The sequence below is a fragment of the Eutrigla gurnardus genome, assembly GCF_963514095.1.
Source record: "Eutrigla gurnardus genome assembly, chromosome: 12".
NCBI lineage: Eukaryota > Metazoa > Chordata > Actinopteri > Perciformes > Triglidae > Eutrigla > Eutrigla gurnardus.
The window spans coordinates 27,164,072-27,191,553 of NC_139926.1; the positions used below are offsets into that span (position 1 = coordinate 27,164,072).

At 49.8% G+C, this 27,482-nt stretch overlaps 1 protein-coding gene across 45 annotated transcripts in view; it reads left to right on the top strand.

Moving 5' to 3' along the window:
- Positions 1–27,482, top strand: part of clasp1a (cytoplasmic linker associated protein 1a) — a 116,334-nt gene that overhangs the window by 42,932 nt on the left and 45,920 nt on the right. For 7 of the 45 annotated variants that reach the window (XM_084023180.1, XM_084023186.1, XM_084023195.1 and 4 more), the window contains 19 exons: positions 2,841–2,944; positions 11,047–11,070; positions 13,803–14,047; positions 14,178–14,241; positions 14,432–14,595; positions 15,168–15,246; positions 15,328–15,471; positions 17,001–17,096; positions 18,119–18,268; positions 18,549–18,655; positions 19,007–19,138; positions 20,130–20,277; positions 21,591–21,822; positions 22,662–22,718; positions 23,230–23,423; positions 23,956–24,084; positions 24,179–24,385; positions 25,413–25,529; positions 26,129–27,482. The exon at positions 26,129–27,482 is cut by the window's right edge and continues 184 nt beyond it. In XM_084023180.1, the coding sequence (XP_083879306.1) occupies positions 2,841–2,944; positions 11,047–11,070; positions 13,803–14,047; positions 14,178–14,241; positions 14,432–14,595; positions 15,168–15,246; positions 15,328–15,471; positions 17,001–17,096; positions 18,119–18,268; positions 18,549–18,655; positions 19,007–19,138; positions 20,130–20,277; positions 21,591–21,822; positions 22,662–22,718; positions 23,230–23,423; positions 23,956–24,084; positions 24,179–24,385; positions 25,413–25,529; positions 26,129–26,215 (2,480 nt within the window). In that variant the 3' untranslated portion in view covers positions 26,216–27,482. Of the gene's footprint in view, positions 1–2,218; positions 2,282–2,840; positions 2,945–11,046; positions 11,071–13,802; positions 14,048–14,177; positions 14,242–14,431; positions 14,596–15,167; positions 15,247–15,327; positions 15,472–17,000; positions 17,097–18,118; positions 18,269–18,548; positions 18,656–19,006; positions 19,139–20,129; positions 20,278–21,590; positions 21,823–22,661; positions 22,719–23,229; positions 23,424–23,955; positions 24,085–24,178; positions 24,386–25,412; positions 25,530–26,128 lie in introns of all 45 variants that reach the window. The other 38 variants (XM_084023178.1, XM_084023219.1, XM_084023218.1 and 35 more) reach the window with 20 other exon arrangements.

Genomic DNA, 27,482 nt, shown 5'->3' on the forward strand with positions numbered 1-27,482 from the left:
CCCTTATCTTAGTGAGGATGTGGACTCCGGTCCCTTATCTTAGTGAGGATGTGGACCCTGGTCCCTTATCTTAGTGAGGATGTGGACCCCGGTCTCTTATCTTAGTGAGGATGTGGACCCTGGTCCCTTATCTTAGTGAGGATGTGGACCCCGGTCTCTTATCTTAGTGAGGATGTGGACCCCGGTCCCTTATCTTAGTGAGGATGTGGACCCCGGTCTCTTATCTTAGTGAGGATGTGGACCCCGGTCCCTTATCTTAGTGAGGATGTGGACCCCGGTCCCTTATCTTAGTGAGGATGTGGACCCCGGTCCCTTATCTTAGTGAGGATGTGGACCCCGGTCCCTTATCTTAGTGAGGATGTGGACCCCGGTCCCTTATCTTAGTGAGGATGTGGACCCCGGTCCCTTATCTTAGTGAGGATGTGGACCCCGGTCCCTTATCTTAGTGAGGATGTGGACCCCGGTCTCTTATTTTAGTGAGGATGTGGACCCCGGTCCCTTATCTTAGTGAGGATGTGGACCCCGGTCTCTTATCTTAGTGAGGATGTGGACCCTGGTCCCTTATCTTAGTGAGGATGTGGACCCCGGTCTCTTATTTTAGTGAGGATGTGGACCCCGGTCTCTTATCTTAGTGAGGATGTGGACCCCGGGCCCTTATCTTAGTGAGGATGTGGACCCCGGTCTCTTAAGGGCCTCACTAAGATAAGGGACCCTGGTCCCTTATCTTAGTGAGGATGTGGACCCCGGTCTCTTATTTTAGTGAGGATGTGGACTCCGGTCCCTTATCTTAGTGAGGATGTGGACCCCGGTCTCTTATCTTAGTGAGGATGTGGACCCTGGTCCCTTATCTTAGTGAGGAAGTGGACCCCGGTCTCTTATCTTAGTGAGGATGTGGACCCCGGTCCCTTATCTTAGTGAGGATGTGGACCCCGGTCCCTTATCTTAGTGAGGATGTGGACCCCGGTCCCTTATCTTAGTGAGGATGTGGACCCCGGTCCCTTATCTTAGTGAGGATGTGGACCCCGGTCCCTTATCTTAGTGAGGATGTGGACCCCGGTCCCTTATCTTAGTGAGGATGTGGACCCCGGTCTCTTATTTTAGTGAGGATGTGGACCCCGGTCCCTTATCTTAGTGAGGATGTGGACCCCGGTCTCTTATCTTAGTGAGGATGTGGACCCTGGTCCCTTATCTTAGTGAGGATGTGGACCCCGGTCTCTTATTTTAGTGAGGATGTGGACCCCGGTCTCTTATCTTAGTGAGGATGTGGACCCCGGGCCCTTATCTTAGTGAGGATGTGGACCCCGGTCTCTTAAGGGCCTCACTAAGATAAGGGACCCTGGTCCCTTATCTTAGTGAGGATGTGGACCCCGGTCTCTTATTTTAGTGAGGATGTGGACTCCGGTCCCTTATCTTAGTGAGGATGTGGACCCCGGTCTCTTATCTTAGTGAGGATGTGGACCCTGGTCCCTTATCTTAGTGAGGATGTGGACCCCGGTCTCTTATTTTAGTGAGGATGTGGACTCCGGTCCCTTATTTTAGTGAGGATGTGGACCCCGGTCCCTTATCTTAGTGAGGATGTGGACCCCGGTCTCTTATCTTAGTGAGGATGTGGACCCTGGTCCCTTATCTTAGTGAGGATGTGGACCCCGGTCTCTTATTTTAGTGAGGATGTGGACCCCGGTCTCTTATCTTAGTGAGGATGTGGACCCCGGGCCCTTATCTTAGTGAGGATGTGGACCCCGGTCTCTTAAGGGCCTCACTAAGATAAGGGACCCTGGTCCCTTATCTTAGTGAGGATGTGGACCCCGGTCTCTTATTTTAGTGAGGATGTGGACTCCGGTCCCTTATCTTAGTGAGGATGTGGACCCCGGTCTCTTATCTTAGTGAGGATGTGGACCCTGGTCCCTTATCTTAGTGAGGATGTGGACCCCGGTCTCTTATTTTAGTGAGGATGTGGACTCCGGTCTCTTATCTTAGTGAGGATGTGGACCCCGGTCTCTTATTTTAGTGAGGATGTGGACCCCGGTCTCTTATCTTAGTGAGGATGTGGACCCAGGTCCCTTATCTTAGTGAGGATGTGGACCCCGATCCCTATCTTAGTGAGGATGTGGACCCCGGTCCCTTATCTTAGTGAGGATGTGGACCCCGTAGAGGGTTACATCTTTACCGTATCTAACCCGCTGGTCTGGGTCTTGCCCCCCTCTCCTGTCCCCTGCAGCCTCCCGACGTCACTCCCGTTCAACCAGCGCTCTCTCCACAGCCGACCCCCACAGCCAGTCAGGTGACCTGCATGCCCAGACCCCCCCAGTCCCCCCCCCCTAGAGGCGATCAGGCATGCTCCGTGGTTGTGATGTGACTGCAGGTAGCCTCCATCGCCCCCTAGTGTTCGGTTTGTTTTATTGCGTGTTTAAACAGGAAGGTAAGGCGGTCGGTCCTCCGCAGCATGTGAAGCCCTGTCATCGTTTTATTCATCGTGGTTGTGCTGACTCAGCGTAGCTTTTAGCACGCGTCATCCTTTGAGCCTTGGTTACTTTATTTTTTTTGATGTGCTCATGTTGGTGGTTTCCATCCTCCGTCTCCCACGGCGACGGCCTAGTGTCTGCCTGTTCCTGCCTGACAGCTGTGTCATCCTGTTCTTTGTGGGTTTTTCTTTTTTAATTTGGTGTTTTAAAGACTTTCGGTGATTTTTTTCCCCCATTTTGGTTGACTTTATGGTTTTTATGGCTTTATATGCAAACGTGTTTGTTCATGTGGGTTCACTCAGGTAAGTTACAATGGAAACCTTAACTGCATCACTCAGCTCCGCTCACCATCTTCCTCTCCCCCCCTTTCTGGTCCAGACCGGTTCGGTTTGATCCACCAGGCGAGGATCTCGGCGTCAGTCAACGCCATGAGGGTCCTGAACACCGGCACGGAGGTGGAGGCGGCCGTGGCCGACGCTCTGGTGAGCTGCTGCTTGTCTGATGTTGTATTGAATTAGACGTAGTTCCCTCCTCGTGAAAAAGGAATACTTCATGTGGGATCTTTCACACCTACAAACTAAAAGGAGGATCCTTTTGACTGTTACATTCAGCTGTGAAATACTGAGAAAAGTGGATAGAAATGTCAATAAATTCCTATACTTAATAGATGATTGTAGGCCTTTTTTTTATCCTGACTGGTTTCCTGTCATACTGTGACCAGTAAGACCAGAACAGACCCTGAGAGACCACATAGCTGGAGGGGACATGTTGCGTTAAAACCAGAACCTGGACTCCTGGTCTCTCTTCCATGTGTTTCCCGTATCTGAGCTCTGTTAATAGAGCGGCGAAGTCTCGCCTTTCTTTAAAGGGACCTCAATAAGAATTTCTGATGCATGGCGAGATCCAAATTATTTTCTGGTCCCGTTTGAATTGTGCCATGAATTTCACATACCTTGTTTGTGGTTTTTAAAGATGATTTGTCATGCAAAAAAAGTAAGATTTATGGCAAAGAAGTTTGATCATTTTTATTTTTTTTGTGTGAACTACAGCTCGACGCTGCTCGCGGCGTGAATGATATCCGTCAGTTTGAGCCAGCGATTCCTCGTCTTCTCATCGACGAGAATCGCTAGAGGCCTTGGGGGTCCCTCCACCGGGTCTCTAGAGACCTTGGGGGTCCTTGGCCTGAAGACATTGTAGACCTCTAAATTAAGCTATAAAAAATAATGCACTTTCTTTCTTGAACCATTCTTAGTCTGGCCCCTCACCTGAGACCAGTTTGCCATGGGAATCCCTACAGGAGCACAAAGCACCAGACAACACAGCCTCAGGGTCACAGGGACACGCAAACCACTCCACCGCGTTAAGGTGATGGTTCCCGGAGAGGTTTTTTTTATTCAGGGTAAAACCGGAGCGCCCGGAGTAAAACCTGATGTTAGTTAATTCACTTTTTAGGTGGGGATGGCCGAATTAATTTTTTTTTTATTCAGGGAAAACCGGAGCGCCCGGAGTAAAACCTGATGTTAGTTAATTAACTTTTTAGGTGGAAATGCTCTTGGAGGTGAGCTGTTGTCCGCGGACAGCCCGCTCTCTGCAGTTGGCGGCTCTCTTTGCCCTCATCGCGGTACACTTCGCCTCCAGAGCTTTTTCCTTGTCGGCTCTCTTGGAGAGCTTCTGGACTTCCTTATGAAGCGTCTCGTTCTCCCGCTTGGCGCCGTTCTTCTCCTCCCTCAGGGAGTCTGAGACAGCGGTCAGAGCGTTTTCCCCCTGGAGAACGTTGCAGAGCTCCACAGCCTGACTCCGCAGAGCGGCGTTTTCTCGGCTGAGGGCCTCCATCTCCGACCTCATGGCGTGGTGTTTGGCCTCCACGGCTTGTTGGTTGGAGAACGTCTTCTGCAGCTTCTGCAGCTCTTTCTGCAGAGTGTTGTTCTCCTTTGTGAGAACCTTACTCTCCTCCTTCGTGGATTTATAGTTGACCTTAAACCCGTTCAGGAGCGTGAGTTGTTGGTTCACACTCTGGATTTCTGCAGCGATGCCGTGGTTCTGCAGCTTCATGGCGTCCGTCTGTTCCTGCAGCTTCTCGTTCTTGAACTCCCAGTCCTCTGTGTTGAGGAGCGTCTTGAAGGCTTTAGACTGGAGTTTTACCAGGACTTTGTTTTGTGCCAACAAGGATTTCTCTTCAGCTTCCAGCTGAGCGTGAACTTCCTGATGGTGGTCCTTGAATAAGAGCTGCTCTCTCACAACCAGGGTGTGCTGTTTCAGGTTTTCGTTGTCTTTGTGCAGAGCTTCAATGCGCTCCGCTGTTTCCTGGCACACGTCGTTGAGGCTCTTTACACTGACGAGCTCTCTGTTGAGACGCTGGAATTCCTGCTGAAGTTCGGCATTTTGACGGATCGCGTCATCCTTGGATGCTTGCATTGCGTTGTTTTTTTCCAGCAATGCTTTCTGGTCCACGATCTGTTGGTGCAACTCCTGAATCCCGCGTTGCAAAGCCTCGTTCTGCTGGCTCACCGTCTCCTTCTGAGCTTTGGCAGCGCTGGGAGATTCCTCAGAACCTTTGACGGGCTGCTGCCTTGCCTTCAGCTGCAGGAGTTCTTCCTGCAGGGCGGCGTGTTGGCGGCTCATGGCTTCGTTTGAAGCCGTCATGTGATCGATGTCGACCTGCAAGGCTTCTTCATCCTGGAGGTCAAACTGGTGGATTTCCTGCTCCAGGGCCTGGGTCTGCTCCCTCAGTTTGAGATGTTTCTCCTTCAGGGTGTTGAACCTGCTGGCCATACCTGCCTGTTTCTGGGAGATATCCATCTGATCCATGAAAATGTTCTCGAGAACAGCTTTTAAAAAAGCGATTGTGTTTTCTTTGTTGATATCAAAGAAACAGAACCAAGATGTATGGTCTGTGTTGAAGAGATAACCGTCGTCGTGTCTTTGTGGGACCGAGATGAATAACCTCTACAGACTCTGGGTGTGTGCTTGCTTTATAGGCTGTACATCAAAGGCAGTGACATCATCGGTGACATCACTGTGTTCATATCAAAGGCACAAGAGGTTCCGTTTGCCGTGACATCACTGCCTTCCAGTCCAAACCACAAGAGGTTCCGGTTGCCGTGGCAACAATGAACTAGTTGCATTTTATGCATTTGAGACATTCTCTATTTCAACAGGGGCTCCCCAGAGTTACAGAAATGGACCAAGAATGTAAATATGTCCAAAATCCACCTTAACATATATTAAGCAAATATAAATCTTCCTGTTTGTTTAATATTATGTTGAGACATTTTGATGAAATAGAATTAAAATATGAATCTGTCAACAATTATTATTTTAATGTCTTAGCATCGTATCCATCCATCACTACAAAGTACTGTTATACATGAACTATAGGCTGCACTACATATTATTATTGTTTAATAAGGAACATCATATGATATGTAATAGGGGGTCTCTCCACCAGGTCTCTGTAGGCCTTGGGGGTCCCTCCACCAGGTCTCTGTAGGCCTTGGGGGTCCCTCCACCGTGTCTCTGTAGGCCTTGGGGGTCCCTCCACCGGGTCTCTAGAGGCCTTGGGGGTCCCTCCACCAGGTCTCTGTAGGCCTTGGGGGTCCCTCCACCGTGTCTCTGTAGGCCTTGGGGGTCCCTCCACCGTGTCTCTGTAGGCCTTGGGGGTCCCTCCACCGGGTCTCTAGAGGCCTTGGGGGTCCCTCCACCAGGTCTCTGTAGGCCTTGGGGGTCCCTCCACCGTGTCTCTGTAGGCCTTGGGGGTCCCTCCACCAGGTCTCTATAGGCCTTGGGGGTCCCTCCACCGTGTCTCTGTAGGCCTTGGGGGTCCCTCCACCGTGTCTCTTTAGGCCTTGGGGGTCCCTCCACTGGGTCTCTAGAGGCCTTGGGGGTCCCTCCACCGTGTCTCTGTAGGCCTTGGGGGTCCCTCCACCGTGTCTCTGTAGGCCTTGGGGGTCCCTCCACCGGGTCTCTAGAGGCCTTGGGGGTCCCTCCACCGGGTCTCTTTAGGCCTTGGGGGTCCCTCCACCGTGTCTCTGTAGGCCTTGGGGGTCCCTCCACCGTGTCTCTGTAGGCCTTGGGGGTCCCTCCACCGTGTCTGTAGGCCTTGGGGGTCCCTCCACCGGGTCTCTAGAGGCCTTGGGGGTCCCTCCACCGTGTCTCTGTAGGCCTTGGGGGTCCCTCCACCGTGTCTGTAGGCCTTGGGGGTCCCTCCACCGTGTCTCTGTAGGCCTTGGGGGTCCCTCCACCGTGTCTCTGTAGGCCTTGGGGGTCCCTCCACCGGGTCTCTAGAGGCCTTGGAGGTCCCTCCACCGTGTCTCTGTAGGCCTTGGGGGTCCCTCCACCGGGTCTCTAGAGGCCTTGGGGGTCCCTCCACCGGGTCTCTATGAAGTGGTGAAGTCCCGCCTTTCTATTTCCGATACATGGGACCTCAATATGAATTTCTGATGCATGTACTCCTACGGCGAGATCCAAATTATTTTCTGGTCCCGTTTGAATTGTGCCATGAATTTCACATGTTTTTCATGGGAAAAAAACCTGGGATTAATGTTGAAGAAGTTAGATAACGGTAGGTTTTGAGTGAACTACAGCTCGTCGCTGCTCTGAATGATGCAGCCAGCGATTCCTCATCTTCTCTTGGACGGGAAGTGAAAGCATGACCAGCCGTACCTGCTGGAAGATTCAGGAACATCTCCGTTTGATCGGCACTGAGTCGCTGTGACAACGGGTGATGACGTGATGTCTTCGAGGGACCTCAATAAGAATTTCTGATGCATGGCGAGATCCAAATTATTTTCTGGTCCCGTTTGAATTGTGCCATGAATTTCACATACCTTGTTTGTGGTTTTTAAAGATGATTTGTCATGCAAAAAAAGTAAGATTTATGGCGAAGAAGTTTGATCATTTTTATTTTTTTTGTGTGAACTACAGCTCGACGCTGCTCGCGGCGTGAATGATATCCGTCAGTTTGAGCCAGCGATTCCTCGTCTTCTCATCGACGAGAATCGCTAGAGGCCTTGGGGGTCCCTCCACCGGGTCTCTAGAGACCTTGGGGGTCCTTGGCCTGAAGACATTGTAGACCTCTAAATTAAGCTATAAAAAATAATGCACTTTCTTTCTTGAACCATTCTTAGTCTGGCCCCTCACCTGAGACCAGTTTGCCATGGGAATCCCTACAGGAGCACAAAGCACCAGACAACACAGCCTCAGGGTCACAGGGACACGCAAACCACTCCACCGCGTTAAGGTGATGGTTCCCGGAGAGGTTTTTTTTTTATTCAGGGTAAAACCGGAGCGCACGGAGTAAAACCTGATGTTAGTTAATTCACTTTTTAGGTGGGGATGGCCGAATTAATTTTTTTTTTATTCAGGGAAAACCGGAGCGCCCGGAGTAAAACCTGATGTTAGTTAATTAACTTTTTAGGTGGAAATGCTCTTGGAGGTGAGCTGTTGTCCGCGGACAGCCCGCTCTCTGCAGTTGGCGGCTCTCTTTGCCCTCATCGCGGTACACTTCGCCTGCAGAGCTTTTTCCTTGTCGGCTCTCTTGGAGAGCTTCTGGACTTCCTTATGAAGCGTCTCGTTCTCCCGCTTGGCGCCGTTCTTCTCCTCCCTCAGGGAGTCGGAGACGGCGGTCAGAGCGTTTTCCCCCTGGAGAACGTTGCAGAGCTCCACAGCCTGACTCCGCAGAGCGGCGTTTTCTCGGCTGAGGGCCTCCATCTCCGACCTCATGGCGTGGTGTTTGGCCTCCACGGCTTGTTGGTTGGAGAACGTCTTCTGCAGCTTCTGCAGCTCTTTCTGCAGAGTGTTGTTCTCCTTTGTGAGAACCTTACTCTCCTCCTTCGTGGATTTATAGTTGACCTTAAACCCGTTCAGGAGCGTGAGTTGTTGGTTCACACTCTGGATTTCTGCAGCGATGCCGTGGTTCTGCAGCTTCATGGCGTCCGTCTGTTCCTGCAGCTTCTCGTTCTTGAACTCCCAGTCCTCTGTGTTGAGGAGCGTCTTGAAGGCTTTAGACTGGAGTTTTACCAGGACTTTGTTTTGTGCCACCAAGGATTTCTCTTCAGCTTCCAGCTGAGCGTGAACTTCCTGATGGTGGTCCTTGAATAAGAGCTGCTCTCTCACAACCAGGGTGTGCTGTTTCAGGTTTTCGTTGTCTTTGTGCAGAGCTTCAATGCGCTCCGCTGTTTCCTGGCACACGTCGCTGAGGCTCTTTACACTGACGAGCTCTCTGTTGAGACGCTGGAATTCCTGCTGAAGTTCGGCATTTTGACGGATCGCGTCATCCTTGGATGCTTGCATTGCGTTGTTTTTTTCCAGCAATGCTTTCTGGTCCACGATCTGTTGGTGCAACTCCTGAATCCCGCGTTGCAAAGCCTCGTTCTGCTGGCTCACCGTCTCCTTCTGAGCTTTGGCAGCGCTGGGAGATTCCTCAGAACCTTTGACGGGCTGCTGCCTTGCCTTCAGCTGCAGGAGTTCTTCCTGCAGGGCGGCGTGTTGGCGGCTCATGGCTTCGTTTGAAGCCGTCATGTGATCGATGTCGACCTGCAAGGCTTCTTCATCCTGGAGGTCAAACTGGTGGATTTCCTGCTCCAGGGCCTGGGTCTGCTCCCTCAGTTTGAGATGTTTCTCCTTCAGGGTGTTGAACCTGCTGGCCATACCTGCCTGTTTCTGGGAGATATCCATCTGATCCATGAAAATGTTCTCGAGAACAGCTTTTAAAAAAGCGATTGTGTTTTCTTTGTTGATATCAAAGAAACAGAACCAAGATGTATGGTCTGTGTTGAAGAGATAACCGTCGTCGTGTCTTTGTGGGACCGAGATGAATAACCTCTACAGACTCTGGGTGTCTGCTTGCTTTATAGGCTGTACATCAAAGGCAGTGACATCATCGGTGAGATCACTGTGTTCATATCAAAGGCACAAGAGGTTCCGTTTGCCGTGACATCACTGCCTTCCAGTCCAAACCACAAGAGGTTCCGGTTGCCGTGGCAACAATGAACTAGTTGCATTTTATGCATTTGAGACATTCTCTATTTCAACAGGGGCTCCCCAGAGTTACAGAAATGGACCAAGAATGTAAATATGTCCAAAATCCACCTTAACATATATTAAGCAAATATAAATCTTCCTGTTTGTTTAATATTATGTTGAGACATTTTGATGAAATAGAATTAAAATATGAATCTGTCAACAATTATTATTTTAATGTCTTAGCATCGTATCCATCCATCACTACAAAGTACTGTTATACATGAACTATAGGCTGCACTACATATTATTATTGTTTAATAAGGAACATCATATGATATGTAATAGGGGGTCTCTCCACCAGGTCTCTGTAGGCCTTGGGGGTCCCTCCACCAGGTCTCTGTAGGCCTTGGGGGTCCCTCCACCGTGTCTCTGTAGGCCTTGGGGGTCCCTCCACCGTGTCTCTGTAGGCCTTGGGGGTCCCTCCACCAGGTCTCTATAGGCCTTGGGGGTCCCTCCACCGTGTCTCTGTAGGCCTTGGGGGTCCCTCCACCGTGTCTCTTTAGGCCTTGGGGGTCCCTCCACTGGGTCTCTAGAGGCCTTGGGGGTCCCTCCACCGTGTCTCTGTAGGCCTTGGGGGTCCCTCCACCGTGTCTCTGTAGGCCTTGGGGGTCCCTCCACCGGGTCTCTAGAGGCCTTGGGGGTCCCTCCACCGGGTCTCTTTAGGCCTTGGGGGTCCCTCCACCGTGTCTCTGTAGGCCTTGGGGGTCCCTCCACCGTGTCTCTGTAGTAGGCCTTGGGGGTCCCTCCACCGTGTCTGTAGGCCTTGGGGGTCCCTCCACCGGGTCTCTAGAGGCCTTGGGGGTCCCTCCACCGTGTCTCTGTAGGCCTTGGGGGTCCCTCCACCGGGTCTCTAGAGGCCTTGGGGGTCCCTCCACCGGGTCTCTATGAAGTGGTGAAGTCCCGCCTTTCTATTTCCGATACATGGGACCTCAATATGAATTTCTGATGCATGTACTCCTACGGCGAGATCCAAATTATTTTCTGGTCCCGTTTGAATTGTGCCATGAATTTCACATGTTTTTCATGGGAAAAAAACCTGGGATTAATGTTGAAGAAGTTAGATAACGGTAGGTTTTGAGTGAACTACAGCTCGTCGCTGCTCTGAATGATGCAGCCAGCGATTCCTCATCTTCTCTTGGACGGGAAGTGAAAGCATGACCAGCCGTACCTGCTGGAAGATTCAGGAACATCTCCGTTTGATCGGCACTGAGTCGCTGTGACAACGGGTGATGACGTGATGTCACATACTCATTGTGTTTCCTCTACAGCCTTAAACTCAACAATTCACAATAAACGGTCAAAGACATGAAACATTTTAATTTAAACCCACAAACAACATATTTCTAATTGGGGGCATAAAACGACGGGGACCAGCTAATCATTCTATTATCTGCATTGAGACCCATACATTTGTTATGATCTCAGAGGTCCCATGGGAGTCTGGCGGAAGGGGCGGGACTTGGCCTCTCTATAAGGCAGCTCCGTGGCTGAGAGTGCATTGTGGGATGTGTAGTTTGGTCCTCCCTTGTCTCATCTTTCCCTCTCGCTTGTTTGTCACCAGCTGTTAGGAGACTCCAGGAATAAGGTAGTTGGTCATCTCTCACCCCCCCCCCCCCCATGCTACTAATCACGTCCACCATAACCCCCCCCTCTCATTCAGTTTGACCATGAATGTTTACCTGCATCGCATCTCCGGCTCATTATCGTGTTTTATTCTCCAAACATCCGTGAGATTTATTTTTCTGTTTGCATCTCTCGTCGACTGACGCTTGTCTGCTTCTGATCTGAATCTTACGCATCACTACGGACGTTTTTGGCTTTTAATTTGTAATTATTTTGGCTGTTATTGCATCTGGCATACCTTTTTATTTGTTTTATTTTGGAAGTCCAACCTCAGCTCCTCTAATAAGATTATAATATTATAAGATTATAAACAGTGTAGAGACTCAGACCCTCTGATACCCACCAGATCCTAGTGGATCCCACAGGATCCCACAGCCATAACAGTGTAACATGATCGTCAGGGACCGAGCTAGCAGGCATGAGAAGGCACAGTGTAATTTTCAAAAAAGTGAGTTTTATTAACAAAAAAAGAAAAATACTGAATTAACAAAACATTGAATAAAGTTCTGGGCCTCTAAAATAGGTGAACTAAACAGAACTTAACGTCAACCAGATAAACTGTAGCTCAGACTAACAAACAACCAACTACTGAGACATACGGGTTCACATATATAGTGGCTGATCAGGCCAGTTTGGACACACTGGGGGATAGACAAAGACAAACCACTTAAACAAGACACACAAATCAAATCTAATTAGTCTACCTGGTCTTTAAAGGAAAACACCACCGCATTTCCATACTGAACTATGTTCTGCTCTGATGTTAGACGAGGTGATACATACCTCCCTCTCCTCTGTGCGTGCACTCAATGGCTCTTGCGCGCACTCCGCGCAGCGCTAATTTGCTAGCATGTAGCTTGTCCTTAGGATCCAAAGGGGGGTGAAGTTAGAAGCGACCAAGCACTTCCACGTTGTCCCTATTTAAATACGGTTACGTGAGTAGTTACACGACCCAAGTTTGGTTACACAAAATGAAACATGCCAATTTTTCTAAGCGGATAACAAGGATAACTATATAGTATGGCGGAATAACAACTGGAAGCACTTCGATGTCGGCGCAGTAATATCATCACTCAAAACATGACGGGACTATATACCTTCTGCTTGTTTTCACAACCCTGTACGATGCACGTTATAACCATGATGTTTGATTGTTCACAAACTATCTTACTACAACCTGATGCTTCCTCAACTGTGCACAAACTACTACAGGTAGTGCAGGCGACGGCGTGCAGGTCACGTAGGTTCTATTGACGGAAGTAAGAGGGGGAGCGGAGTGATGATATTACTGCGCCGACGTCGAAGTGCTTCCAGTTGTTATTCCGCCATACTATATAGTTATCCTTGTTATCCGCTTAGAAAAATTGGCATGTTTCATTTTGTGTAACCAAACTTGGGTCGTGTAACTACTCACGTAACCGTATTTAAATAGGGACAACGTGGAAGTGCTTGGTCGCTTCTAACTTCACCCCCCTTTGGATCCGAAGGACAAGCTACATGCTAGCAAATTAGCGCTGCGTAGAGTGCGCGCAAGAGCCATTGAGTGCACGCACAGAGGAGAGGGAGGTATGTATCACCTCGTCTAAGATCAGAGCAGAACATAGTTCAGTATGGAAATGCGGTGGTGTTTTCCTTTAAGGGAAAAAAGTAATCATCATTAATATAATTAACAATAATATTGACTGAAATGCAGTGCAACGATCTAAGCATGAAGCCGGGGACTTCCCCATGATGCAGGAGGCCCATGGTATAGTCCAATTAGCAGCCAGCACTATTTAAGCCCAGCTGATCCACATTGGCCTCCTTTTGCTGGCGAGCCAGGAACTGGTAACTCAAAGAATATCATGTTAGCTTTTCATGCAATAAATTAAACTGTTGAAACAAATTGACTAAAGTGACCTAAATGTGTGCACTACAAAAGGAAACCATTCTGTCCAAACTACTAGTAAAAAGTGTTGTATGAAACTAAAAACCTGTGTCCAGTTAATTATCTTGACAAATGTGTACAGAAACTTAACAGGTAAATAAACTGAATGAGTTCCCAGCCTTTGTGCATTATTCAGTGTGGGGTTGGTACTGCAGCCATCACAATGATGATGCAGGTTCTGATCAGAACTTTAGGTTTAACTTTTAGAACTAACTTATTAACATAGTATTTCATATCATTTCAGTCATTTCCTGGAAGGAAAGCAACCCTTCTTTTAAACAAGGTTATATATAATGTAATGAAGAGTTGGAGACGCAGAAATGAAATAAACTTAAAATCTGTATTCTTCTGAAAGGAATAGAATGACTTATTTAACATATTTATTCTATAAAAAGTAGTCCTGCATAATATTTTTAAAATGCTCAGTTATTTTGAACATTTTTCAATAGGCTTCATGGCAGGGGAGAGAGTGTCTTATTAATCATAATTAAGAATCATGATTCATAAGATTAAATGCATTATATTGATTATTGGTGAAGTCAAAGCGAGTCATTCTATTTATTTATTTTAGCAGATTTAGTTGAGTCGTAGGACTGATGTTCGATTCATCGATGCATGAACCGCTCCACCGACTTCCTCCTGGTGTCTGAGTTCCCCTCCATCAGCATGTTCCCCTGCAGAGCCTCTAGGAACCCTGAGCCCTCCTCCCTGCTCCTCCTTCACGCTCCTCCTCCCTGCTCCTCCTTCACGCTCCTCTCCGTCCACAGAGGAAGCCTCTGCGGCGGCGCTACGAATCCCCGGGGATGTACTCCGACGACGACGCCAACAGCGACGCGTCCTCCGCCTGCTCGGAGCGCTCGTACGGCTCCCGCAACGGAGGCATCCCCCACTACCTGCGCCAGACGGAGGACGTGGCCGAGGTGCTGAACCACTGCGCCAGCTCCAACTGGTCTGAGAGGAAGGAGGGTCTGCTGGGTCTGCAGAACCTGTTTAAGAGCCAGAGGATCCTCAGGTGGGGACCGGCAACACATCACACACCTGCCGCCTTCTGTCAGAGACGCGAGTTTTAAATCTAGGCCCATCATGCATCTGTCCACAGTCATTTCCACAGCTCCCAGTGTGTTTGTGTTTTGTTCCTGCAGCCGCGTGGAGCTGAAGAGGCTCTGTGAGATCTTCACCAGGATGTTTGCAGACCCACACAGCAAGGTAAAGCACATTAACACACCTGTCTGGCTGTAGTGTGGATCCAGCTGCACCTGAAACTAACTCCTGTCTCTTGTTGCATGGCCTGCCTTGCTGTGGATCTAACAACAGAGAGTAAGTGTTTCTATTACACTAGACATGTGGTGACAGTCTACGTCAGTGTGGCGTACTAAAGGTCTGCACCTGTCCTCAGGTGTTCAGCATGTTCCTGGAGACCCTGGTGGACTTCATCACGGTCCACAGGGAGGACCTGCAGGACTGGCTCTTCATCCTGCTCACCCAGCTGCTGAAGAAGATGGGGGCAGACCTGCTGGGTTCGGTCCAGGCCAAGGTCCAGAAGGCCCTGGATATCACAAGGTGTGAAGTCGAGACTTGGTGGTGGTCCGGGTTCACACAGAGACAGGGGGTGGCGAAGATTAGTGGCTGTTTCCACGACAACGGTGTCACTTAAACCAGGAACGTTTTTCCTTTTGTGTTGAATAAAGTTCTGCGTTTAGAAGACAAAATGCTGCAGTGTGCATGCCGGGCCAGCAGGTGGCGGTGAAGCGTTCTAACAGAGAACCTTCTGCTGCAGCAGATCTACACTCAGTTGGAGGAGCGTTACTATATAATACATGTATAAGGACACAATCACAGCTGCGTCGTTAACGTCGTCTTCTTCACGGCTGTTTGACTGCAAACGTAACGCGTCTGGAGCTGTGACGTCACCGTTTCCACGGCGACCAGGTTCAACTAGTTAACATGGCGACGCCGTCACTCTGGAAACTGGTTTGAGGAGTTTGCAGCCTCTAAAATGCTGTTAATAAGTGATGAAGTGGGACACGGTGATCACCACCATGTTTTCTGTCTGAGAGACGATGAAACAAAGTCGTTTCTCAACTTTTCAGTGTTTTTAAATAGAAACGTTAACGTTCCTTCCCGTCTCTCAGGGAGTCCTTCCCCTTCGACCAGCAGTTCAGCATCCTGATGCGGTTCATCGTGGACCAGACTCAGACGCCCAACCTGAAGGTATGATCAGGGTGGGCCTCGCGCTGGTTTTTCATTGGTCCCTGTGTCGACATGTGACTGAGTGTGTGACGGTCTCTGCAGGTGAAGGTGGCCATCCTGAAGTACATCGAGTCCCTGGCTCGGCAGATGGACCCCACGGACTTCGTCAACTCCAGCGAGACCCGCCTGGCCGTGTCCCGCATCATCACCTGGACCACGGAGCCCAAAAGCTCCGACGTCAGGAAGGTAAGACCGCGGGTCCCAGTCTTCAGGATCGGCAGGTCCTGGTTTTCAGGACTGCCGTGTCCTGGTCTTCAGGACCACGGGGTCCTGGTGCTGGAAATCTGGTTTCTTCAACAAAAACCTTCTCCTCCAGAATAACATTGGGCTCTTACTTCCTTCCTGTCTTTGATACATATTTGTTATCTCAGGATAATATTAATGTTTTAAGTGAATCACTGGAGAGAATATCTGTGATGTAGTGGTTTGTCTGTTATCTCCATAGGAAGTTATTCTGCTCTAAACTATTACAATAACACTGCAAGCTTATTGCTAAACTAATTTCATATGAAACATAATTATATGTAATATTCTAAATATTGATCTGCATCCAGAAGAAGAATCCAGTGAATCTCCCGTATGTTTCCCTCCACATGTTTGTTCAGCAGCAGTTGTAAACGTTGATGGTACCGTCCTCAGGTCAGCGGCCCCCATTAGCCCCCCACAGGTCACATGTCCTCCCTCTGTTTGTTTTTCCACGCTGTTCTTCCAAATAAAATCCTCACCTAGGTTCAGGTCGGGCCTCCGGGTCGCAGGATAGAACAGGAATCCTCACTTCAGTTCGTTTTATTATCAGATCTGCAGTGTTTGTACAGAAGACCTGAGCCGCAAGAACAACTGAGTCTAGAGAGAGGGGCAATATTAAGAGGGGGAAAAAGCACATTTGTGAGTTTATTACAATGCTAACAACCGGCATCTATGCTAGCTAACGTCCCATGAATGTACGTTTATGTTTGTGATGGATCATCCCAACGTGTGACATCACCTCGTTAAGGTCCTTAGGGTGATGATGTTGATGCTTATTGTTGCTTTTATTCATATGAGGACAAACTGTCATCTTATGGGTGTTTATTGATCGGGGCGGTTGGGCTAAGATGCTAGCGGTAGCTTTCACTTGTTGCCATAGCTTACATCCAGTGTTAGCGGAACCAAGCAACTTCTTCATATCCACTATATTATAAACTCACAAATTTGCCACTTGTTTCCTCTGAATATTGCCCCCTCTCCCGGCTCCGTCTTTTATTTATTTTATTTATTTTCCCTACAGTGGCCCTGATACGCCGTCGTATTTATGACTTCAGAACAGATGGGGAGGGGGATCCTCAAAATAAAAGTTAGGGCAGGTGATTACTTTTGTCAGTCTGGACATTATTTGTTGTTGCAATACTCATTTTGACCACAAGAAGCTGAAGTTTTCTTCCAGGTGAGTTAAGGTGAGAGGTTTCATACATATTATGTGATAGGCAAATGAATAAAATGATTGATTTCCATCCTCTTGTGGCTGAAGTGAGTATTACAACAACAAACAATCAGAAGGATCAGAACTTCATCCTGTGCTGACGTCATTAAACACGAGAGGAACACCTTCCAGACCAGACTTAGAAGCCCATCACAGAGGTGTCTCCGGGCCCCGGTAGCTTTGTGCTGTGTTGGTATGAGAGTCTGGTTCAGGTCCGGTCCTGGTCCCTGATGTAACGCCCCCCTTCTGCCACTAGACGCTTCATAGCTGGGTGAGCGAGGAGCTAGCTGGCAGGTCCAGCACCGCCGCCTTACTGTCCGCCGAGGGCAACCAGGAAGACAGGTGTAAGCAGGTAGAGCCCCGCCCCCGACGCCCAGCCGCACCGCCACACGACCAGCACGCCATGCCCCTCCCCCGCCTGCCCGGCGCCTAACCAACACCTCCGAGAGCGCGGCGACCTCCAGTGTGGCGTCTCACTCACCTCTACCGTCTCCAGCTGTGTTTTTGCTGCAATAACCCCCAACATTCACTCTGTTGCCTTGCAAGCCGATCACTCACCACGTAGACGAAGCTTGTTGTGCAACCACCAGAGACCTGTATGACCTTTAACCTCGGCGGTGGTCAGGATCACAGGAAACGCTTGTTGCTTTGTGTGGACGTTGAAGCTCCACGTGATAGGAATGCTGTTCACCTTAACACCTCGTCATCCACCGCATACCTGCATGCCAACTTGTGTTTTTATACAGTGTACTGTTAGATTCATCTCAGCTGATTACAAAGATCACATCCAGTCGTTACAACCAGACAGAAATCACTCATGTTTTACATTCATGGTTACAAGTTTAAACACGTAGAAGGCTTTTTCTGGCATGCAACGTGACTTTAGCCCTTTCTGTCCTGATGCTCTAAAACCCTGATGAACCGCCGTCGTCCCGGTCCTCGTCTGTTACCTAGCAACCATGACTTCATGAAGTATTTTCTTCAGTTTGAAACTCACCTGCATGACATTGACATCGCGACATCGTCCTCGACACTTCCTCAGTTTCTCCACTTTGCAGCTTTGAACTGTCGCCTTGTTAACACTTTCCTTCTGCAGGCTAATGCACAAGTGAGCCTGCAAAAAAACACCAAAAAGGTGCACAGAGGATCTGAACAGTTGGTTTCCATGGTTTCAAAATTGTTTTGACCTTTCGGTATTTACACCAGATTGTCAAATATTACATCAATTCATTGAATCAGCCGCCTTTAGTGTCTTTTTATAAAGTCCGGAGACGTTGATGTTGGTCAAAGCACTGGAGGGACCACGGAAACCATCTGACCCCCTCAGCTGCTGCGACCTCCATCCTAACCTGTTGTATGCTCCACTGCCTCCAGGGGGCGCAGCTGGTGCTGATCTGCTTGTTTGAGCTGAACACCCCGGAGTTCACCATGCTGCTGGGCGCTCTCCCCAAAACCTTCCAGGACGGAGCCACCAAGCTGCTGCACAGCCACCTGAAGAACTCCGGCAGCACCGGCGGCGGCGTGGTAAGTCCAGTTAACCGGCAGCGGTAGCCGGTACAACCGCAGTCCGGCCGAGAAAGCCCAAAGGCTCCTGGGAAGTTGGTAACTAGCATTAATGGGACCTGAATGATCCAGATAGAGAGGGTATTAGAGGCCCTGGCAGTCTAGGCCTACAGCAGCTAAACTAAGGGCTGGTCCAGGACGGCCTGAAGCCAGCCCTAAGTATACGTGTTATCAAAGAAAAGCAGCATCAGACAGCAGGGCTTCCACATGAAGAGTTCATCGTGGGTTCTTTTCCTTCCAGGGGTCTCCTAGCAACACCATTGGCCGGACGCCGACGCGCCACACCCCCAGCAGGACCAGCCCCCTCACCTCTCCAACCAACGGTTCTCACGGAGGACTGTCTCCCAGGTAGCTGATCACAATCCATAACACCACGCCTGCTGCCCTAACCGTAGACTGTCTATAGAGGTGGACGTGACGCGGTTTACAGGAAGTGTCTTTCGGGGTGATGGAGACAGTTTCTGGCGTTTGAACTATGTAGGAGTAAAGAAGGTGGTTTGATCCCGGGGGTTTGATCCCGGCTGTGTGCATGCAGGTTAACGTGGACCCATCTGAACTCTTTGATTTCACCTCCAACACTCAGACCAGTTTCTCTGTCTTTTCTCTTCCTGCACACGTTTTCTGTCTTCGTCCTCCCGTCTCGTTCTTGATTTCCATCCGCCCTCCCTCACCCCCGTCTGTCCGTCGCCATGGCAACAGTCGGTTGTGGGGTTGGGGTGTCGAAGGACTGTCAAAGCACCCCCCTGCCCCCTCTCCTCCTCCTCCTCCTCCGCCCCACTCCACCCCTGCTGCCCCCCCCCTCAGGGTCCTCTGCAGGGCGTACTCACCCAGGTAACGAGGCGGGCGGAGACACGAGGAAGCCACACCCTCATCCTCTTCCTCACCCACCGCCTCATCCTCTTCCTCACCCACACCCTCATCCTCACCCTCACTCACACCCTCATCCTCTTCCTCACCCACCGCCTCATCCTCTTCCTCACTCACACCCTCATCCTCACCCTCATCCTCTTCCTCACTCACACCCTCATCCTCACCCTCATCCTCTTCCTCACCCACACCCTCATCCTCTTCCTCACCCACACCCTCATCCTCTTCCTCACCCACACCCTCATTCTTCCTCTTCCTCACCCACACCCTCATCCTCACCCACACCCTCATCATCTTCCTCACCCACACCCTCATCCTCTTCCTCCCCTTCATCCTCTTCCACACCCTCATCATCTTCCTCATCCTCTTCCTCACCCACACCCTCTTCCTCATCCTCTTCCTCATCCACACCCTCATCCTCTTCCTCACCCACACCCTCATCATCTTCCTCATCCTCTTCCTCACCCACACCCTCTTCCTCATCCTCATCCTCTTCCTCATCCACACCCTCATCCTCTTCCTCACCCACACCCTCATCATCTTCCTCATCCTCATCCTCTTCCACACCCTCATCCTCTTCCTCACCCTCTTCCTCACCCACACCCTCAAAATAACTGACATAATGATCAAAATTCTGATTAAATCTCTTGAACTTGACACATAAACGTGCTTGAATCTTTGCAATTGGATCTAGTGGTGAGGAAATACTGGTGATTTTAGCTCTGAATCACCAGATTATCGATTACCTATTATTATTATTATTATTATTATTATTATTATGGCCTCATGTCAGAGAATTTACCAGGTTTGTTTCCTGGTAAATTGTTAAACTCGGGCTCTATTTTCACGTCTCTACCATGACGTGAGCTCGACATCTTTCCCAGATATGTGTATTTATGTGTATTGATATGTAGTATTATTATTATTATGGTATAATCTTCCCGGTTCCTTCCAGCAGGACGGAGTACGACACGGAGAACATGAACTCGGAGGAGATCTACAGCTCGCTGCGTGGCGTCACCGAGGCCATCCAGAGCTTCAGCTACCGGAGCCAGGAGGACCTGAACGAGTCCCTCAGAGGGGACGGCAAGAGGGACGACGCCGTGAGTTTCCATGTCTCACTGTCCCAGTCTCACTGTCCCCGCCTCACTGTCCCCGCCTCACTGTCCCCCAGTCTCATTGACCCTACCTCACTGTCCCCCGTCTCACTGTCCCCGCCTCACTGTCCCCGTCTCACTGTCCCCGCCTCACTGTCCCCGCCTCACTGTCCCCGTCTCACTGTCCCCGCCTCACTGTCCCCGTCTCACTGACCCTGCCTCACTGTCCCCCGTCTCACTGTCCCCGTCTCACCGTCCCGTCTCACTGTCCCCACCTCACTGTCCCCCGTCTCACCGTCCCCGTCTCACCGTCCCCGTCTCACTGTCCCCGTCTCACTGTCCCCCCGTCTCACTGTCCCCCGTCTCACCGTCCCGTCTCACTGACCCCCCGTCTCACCGTCCCGTCTCACTGTCCCCCCGTCTCACTGTCCCGTCTCACTGTCCCCCCGTCTCACCGTCCCGTCTCACTGTCCCCCAGTCTCACTGTCCCCGCCTCACTGTCCCCCCGTCTCACTGTCCCCCGTCTCACCGTCCCGTCTCACTGTCCCCCCGTCTCACTGTCCCGTCTCACTGTCCCCCCGTCTCACCGTCCCGTCTCACTGTCCCAGTCTCACTGTCCCCGTCTCACTGTCCCCCCGTCTCACTGTCCCCCGTCTCACCGTCCCGTCTCACTGACCCCCCGTCTCACCGTCCCATCTCACTGTCCCCCCGTCTCACTGTCCACCCGTCTCACTGTCCCCGTCTCACTGTCCCCCAGTCTCATTGACCCTGCCTCACTGTCCCCCGTCTCACTGACCCCCGTCTCACCGTCCCGTCTCACTGTCCCCGTCTCACTGTCCCCACCTCACTGTCCCCTGTCTCACCGTCCCCGTCTCACCGTCCCGCCTCACCGTCCCGCCTCACCGTCCCCGTCTCACTGTCCCCGTCTCACTGTCCCCCGTCTCACTGTCCCCCGTCTCACTGTCCCCCGTCTCACCGTCCCGTCTCACTGACCCCCATCTCACCGTCCCATCTCACTGTCCCCCGTCTCACCGTCCCGTCTCACCGTCCCGTCTCACTGACCCCCGTCTCACCGCCCCGTCTCACTGTCCCCCCGTCTCACTGTCCCCCGTCTCACCGTCCCGTCTCACTGACCCGTCTCACTGTCCCCGTCTCACTGACCCTGCCTCACTGTCCCCCCGTCTCACTGTCCCCCGTCTCACTGACCCTGCCTCACTGTCCCCGTCTCACTGTCCCCCGTCTCACTGTCCCCCATCTCACTGTCCCCGTCTCACTGACCCGTCTCACTGTCCCTGTCTAACTGTCCTCGTGTCTCACAGGCGGGCCGGGAGGGCGTGGCCTCCTCCCTCGGCCTGGACGTGGTGGAAGGGGGCCGGACCGCCCTGGACAACAAGACGTCTCTGCTCAACATGCCGACGCCCCCCCGGGCCTTCTCGGGGCCCCGGGGCCGCGAGTTCGCCCCCTACGGCTATGGAGACAGCATCTGCACGTACGACAAGAGCGCCCTGAAGGAGGCGGTGTTCGACGACGACGTGGAGCAGTTCAGGGACTGTGAGTCCGCCGTGACATCACAACCACGCTGCAGCCGGGGGAGGATCCAGCTGGATCCACTTTATCATGTGTTCATCCAGCTGGATCCACTTTATCATGTGTTCATCCAGCTGGATCCACTTTATCATGTGTTCATCCAACTGGATCCACTTTATCATGTGTTCATCCAGCTGGATCCACTTTATCATGTGTTCATCCAGCTGGATCCACTTTATCATGTGTTCATCCAGCTGGATCCACTTTATCATGTGTTCATCCAACTGGATCCACTTTATCATGTGTTCATCCAGCTGGATCCACTTTATCATGTGTTCATCCAACTGGATCCACTTTATCATGTGTTCATCCAACTGGATCCACTTTATCATGTGTTCATCCAGCTGGATCCACTTTATCATGTGTTCATCCAACTGGATCCACTTTATCATGTGTTCATCCAACTGGATCCACTTTATTCCTCATTAGCATTCATTTATTTAATGCACAGATTATACTTTTATTCCTCTTGAGCGTTCAGAGGCACAGATTTGATCCTCTTTGACCTCTTTCGTGGTCAAAGAGGATCAAAATCCTTTCAAACAAAAACCAAACAGAACGAGCTCACATCTCATCCTCATGTCGTATCAGGAGAACCCACCGCCATGAGTCCAGTGTTTCAGGCCTGTCTGTCTGCCTGTCTGTCTGCCTGTCTGTTGTTGTTGTTGTCGTTATCACATCCTTTGCTTTGCCCTCCCTCCCCTGTCTCTCCCCACCTTCATCCATCCTCCACCCTCCTCATCTTCCTCCTCCTGCTCCTCCACCGTCCTCCTCTTCCTCCTCTTCCTCCTCCTCCTCTCCAGGCCGACGTCAGGAAAGTGCTGAAAACAAGATGGCGCTGCCCAAGGTCTTTGCTCCTGGTAAACTTGACTCGCCGACCGACAGACTTCCATCCAGTTTGATCCAAATACAGCAAAACGTCCCTCAGAGGCGTTTAGTCTGTCCAGCAGAGGCTCTAATATATAATATAGTATAATTAATATATGATATATAGTGGAGAGACCCCAATACCTGAAGGGTCTCCTGGTCTACTCTTGGAGACTCGGACTTGATGACTGACTGACACCTTCGATCCATCAACCCTTCCTGTGTTTGTCAGTCAGCTGTCTCCGTCCCCACTTTGTCCCCGAACTCATCTGTGTTCACTGAGTCCACCGTCCTGGACCACTGAGTCCACCGTCCTGGACCACTGAGTCCACCCTCCTGGACCACTTAGTCCACCGTCCTGGACCACTTAGTCCACCAAGCTATTCATTTTTAATCTTTCAACAGAAATGAATGAAACCAGGTTTGATGTGAAGGTCAAAGGTTGTGTTTGACGTGTCTCTCTGTAAACCAGATAACATCATATTATATCTCCTGTCTCGCTAGCAGTCGGTCAGGACCACTCGGACCTGGTGGCCGACCTGCTGAAGGAGCTGTCCAACCACAACGAGCGGCCGGAGGAGCGTAAAGGCGCCCTGGTGGAGCTGCTGAAGGTCACCCGGGAGGACAGCATGGCGGTCTGGGACGAGCACTTCAAGACCATCCTACTGCTGCTGCTGGAGACGCTGGGGGACAAGGACGTAGGTCCAGACGGTCAATGTTGGGTCAATGTTGGTGCTGGAGATCCTTGAAAACACTTTTAGTGTGGTGTTTTCAAGGTTTGAAAAGGTCTTGGATGTAGAATAAAGGTCTTGAAATGTGTGTTGTATGTGATGACATCTATGATAGAACAGAGAAAAGAAGATCTCCATATTTGAGGGACTGAAAACAGCATTTTGTGACATTTCTTTATGAAAAATGACTTTTGATGATGAACAGATGATGAAAATAGTTGGTGATTATATTTCTGTGGATCTGTTAGTGGAATTAGTTTTCCTTTCATTTGTGGTCCTTCTGTAAAAAGCTGTCTCCAAACATCATGTTGGTTGTTTAGAGGACAATAACATCTCATTTAATGTGATGAACAAGTGACATCATAAGTAGACTCAATACTGACCATTGGATTGGTACAAATATGGAGTTTACCACAGCTGGAAGGGGCTGGAAAAGCATGGAAATGCACCTGGAAAGTGCTTGAGTTTGACTTGAACCTGAATCTCTGGTCTCCTCCAGCACACCATCCGAGGTCTGGCCCTCCACCTGCTCAAAGAGATCCTGAAGAACCAGCCGGCCCGCTTCAAGAACTACGCGGAGCTGACCATCATGAAGACCCTGGAGGCCCACAAGGACTCCCACAAGGAGGTACGCCGTGGTCTCCTTTGTGATCGACGGTTTAAATGTTCACGAGGTATTAAATCTGACCCGGTGATGATGTCATCGGCGTGCGGCCCTGCAGGTGGTGCGTGCGGCGGAGGAGGCGGCGTCCACGCTGGCGGGCTCCATCCCCCCGGAGCAGTGCATCAAGGTGCTGTGTCCCATCGTGCAGACGGCCGACTACCCCATCAACCTCGCCGCCATCAAGATGCAGACCAAGGTCATCGAACGCATCGCCAAGGACGCGCTGCTGCAGCTGCTGCCCGACATCATCCCGGGACTCCTGCAGGTCTGGACCGCCGGCGTCACGTCTGTTTAAATCACTTCACACGTACAAATATTGATCTAATATAAGTAATTAATATTAAGTTCCAGCAATCGGAGGGATGTAATAGAAACGTAATATTTTACGAAACGACACTTTTAAATCATTTATTTTTTAAACAATATTTTTATTGAGGTTTTACATTTATTTCACACATAAAAATTAAATTAATAATTAAAATTAGCAGTAATGTAGTATTACTAATATATAATATAATAATATATATTAATCATTAAGTATTTTTTTTCAGTACTTTAATTATTATATTGCTGTAATACTTACATTTGTATTAAGTATAACTTAATAAAAGTATGTATTAAGTTCCAACAATCAAAGGGACAGAAACATAATATTTGACACGATGACATTTAATTCTATTAGTTGCTCAAAAAAACGTAATTTATCTTTATTTCTGACTGGACACTTTAAAAACAAATACATTTTTTAAACTATTTTTATTGAGTTTGTATATTAATTTCACATAAAACATAGACAACAGTAATAAACATGTAATTAAATGAAACAGCAATCAAAGGAAGAGACGGATAACGTTTTTATAAAATAAATAAAATGGTGAAAACAAAGGTCTGATTCTTTATCATCAGCGTCTAACACTTTGTCTTCATTCTGATGGATTAAATATATATATATTATAAATATATCAGGACGCTGCAAATATATATATATATATATATATATCAGCAGCGTCAGCAGCGTCCTGGTCGGCTTATTTGGACATTGTGCATATTTGGACACTGAGAATGATTTGCCTTATTTGTCCCTGGAAATGTTTGCGTGTACTCTGAACTCTGGTGGAGGCTCCGCCCACGTTCCTGCTGACCCCTTAGTGTGTGTGTGTGTGTGTGTGTGTGTGTGTGTGTGTGTGTGTGTGTGTGTGTGTGTGTGTGTGTGTGTGTGTGTGTGTCTGTGTCTGTGTCTGTGTGTGTGTGTGTGTGTGTGTGTGTGTGTGTGTGTGTGTGTGATGCTGCAGGGCTATGACAACACAGAGAGCAGCGTTCGCAAGGCCAGCGTGTTCTGTCTGGTAGCGATCTACTCCGTGATTGGAGAGGACCTCAAACCCCACCTGGCACAGCTCTCTGGCAGCAAGGTGACCACAGACACAGACACACACACACACACACACACACACACACACACACACACACACACAGACACACACACACACACACACACAGACACAGACACACACAGACACACACACACACACACACACACACAGACACACAGACACACACACACACACACAGACACACAGACACACACACACACACAGACACACACACAGACACAGACACACACACACACACACACACACACAGACAGACAGATGTGGACACTTATCACCTTCCCAGGTGGGTGTGGGGTTTCTAGTGGGGGGCGGACTTGTTTGCTCCACTTCCACTATGTGTGTCCTTGAGTTATGTAAGGGTTCAAGGTCTGAAGGTTCAGGTCTGAGGGTCCGGTCCCCCTGGATGGACCGCCCCCCCCCCCCCGAGCTGCTGCTTATCTGAAAGGAGTCTGACACATTCAATGTCCCCTGAGGAGACGCCGTCACATTCTGTCTCCTACAGCACCTGGAAGTGCTTGAATGTGACCTTGAGAAGGCTGAGGAGCCCTGATGTTGGCGTTAAGCCTCCTCGTTAAGCGCTAACGAGCTCTGCCCTCCGTGTGTGTGGTGTTTTGCAGATGAAGCTGCTGAATCTTTACATCAAACGAGCTCAGACGACCAACAGCAACAGCAGCAGCTCCTCCGACGTCTCCTCCCACAGCTAATGAGGAGCCTTCACCTCCACGACGCGCCTCCTGCTCCCAGCTTCCTCCTCCCATCAGCGACCTGTCCGTCTTTATAGCCCCGCCTCCTCCTCCTCAGCTTCACTATAGAAACTGAATGTAACTGTATTTTGGGATCAGACTGGCGGGAAGAGAGTTTTTTGAAATGAGACTCTTCTCTTCCTGCAGAAGCTCCGCCTCCTGTGTGTGTGTCATGGCGTTGGTGGTGATGTGGTGAGATCTGATGAAGAGTCATTTGGCTGGCCCAGTGATGGTAACGAGCCCACGGCCTTTTAGGTTTGGAGAAAAATAAATAATGTAAAAACAAAATAATAATAATGTGAGTTCAGATTTTATGTTTGGAATCTTTTTTTTAATTCTCATTCATGGCTTCATCAATAATTAATAATCAATGAAATCCCGCTTTCACTAAAAGTTACCAAAAGATTTGAGAATTTGACAATCTTTTCAGATTTAGAGAAGATGTTTATTTTGTTTATTTTATTCGTCTGAAGAGGAAGTCTTTTTTCTTTTCTTTTTTTGCACGTTAGCATCGCCAGCTCGCTGATGTGGATGGCGCCATGTTTTGGCTGTTAAAGTGCACTTGTGACATCATCGATGACTCATCTTCTGATTTTACGTTTTGGGCGAAGCGGTCGTCACGTTAAAAAAAACAAAAAAAAACACGCCGACCAAAACCACATTTGGTACGTTTTAAGTTTCCAGAAATCTGTGATTTTATTTTCAGTGTTTTTTTTTTTTGGGGTCCACGTAGTCCACCAGAGTCCAGACCAGATCAGACTCTTTTAAAGGCAGAGGAGAAGAACCGGGGCCAGAACCTGGACCTGGACTCGCCGGCTCAGCTGATTGGTGTTGCATTCAGGGAACCCACTGAGCGTGGTTATTTAAATGATGAATGTACAGACTTAATGTGTTCTAATGAGCTTTTTGAAGCAGCGGTACCGATGATGGTTTTGGCGCCTTGTGGCCTCCGTACATCCTTTACCGGCCCGTAGACCCGAACCCCAACGTTCCACAGCTCACTATGCATGTTCTCCGGCACACGTCCTCCGGTCCCCCTCCTGGCACTTCGTCCTCCTGTCCTCGTCCTCCTGTCCCCCTCTCGTCCTCCTATCCTGGTCCTCCTGTCCCCTTGTCCGCCTGTCCCCTCGTCCTCCTGTCCCAGTCCTCCCGTCCCCTCATCCTCCCGTCCCCTCGTCCTCCTGTCCCGGTCCTGACTCCTCGTCCTCCTGTCCTGGTCCTCCCGTCC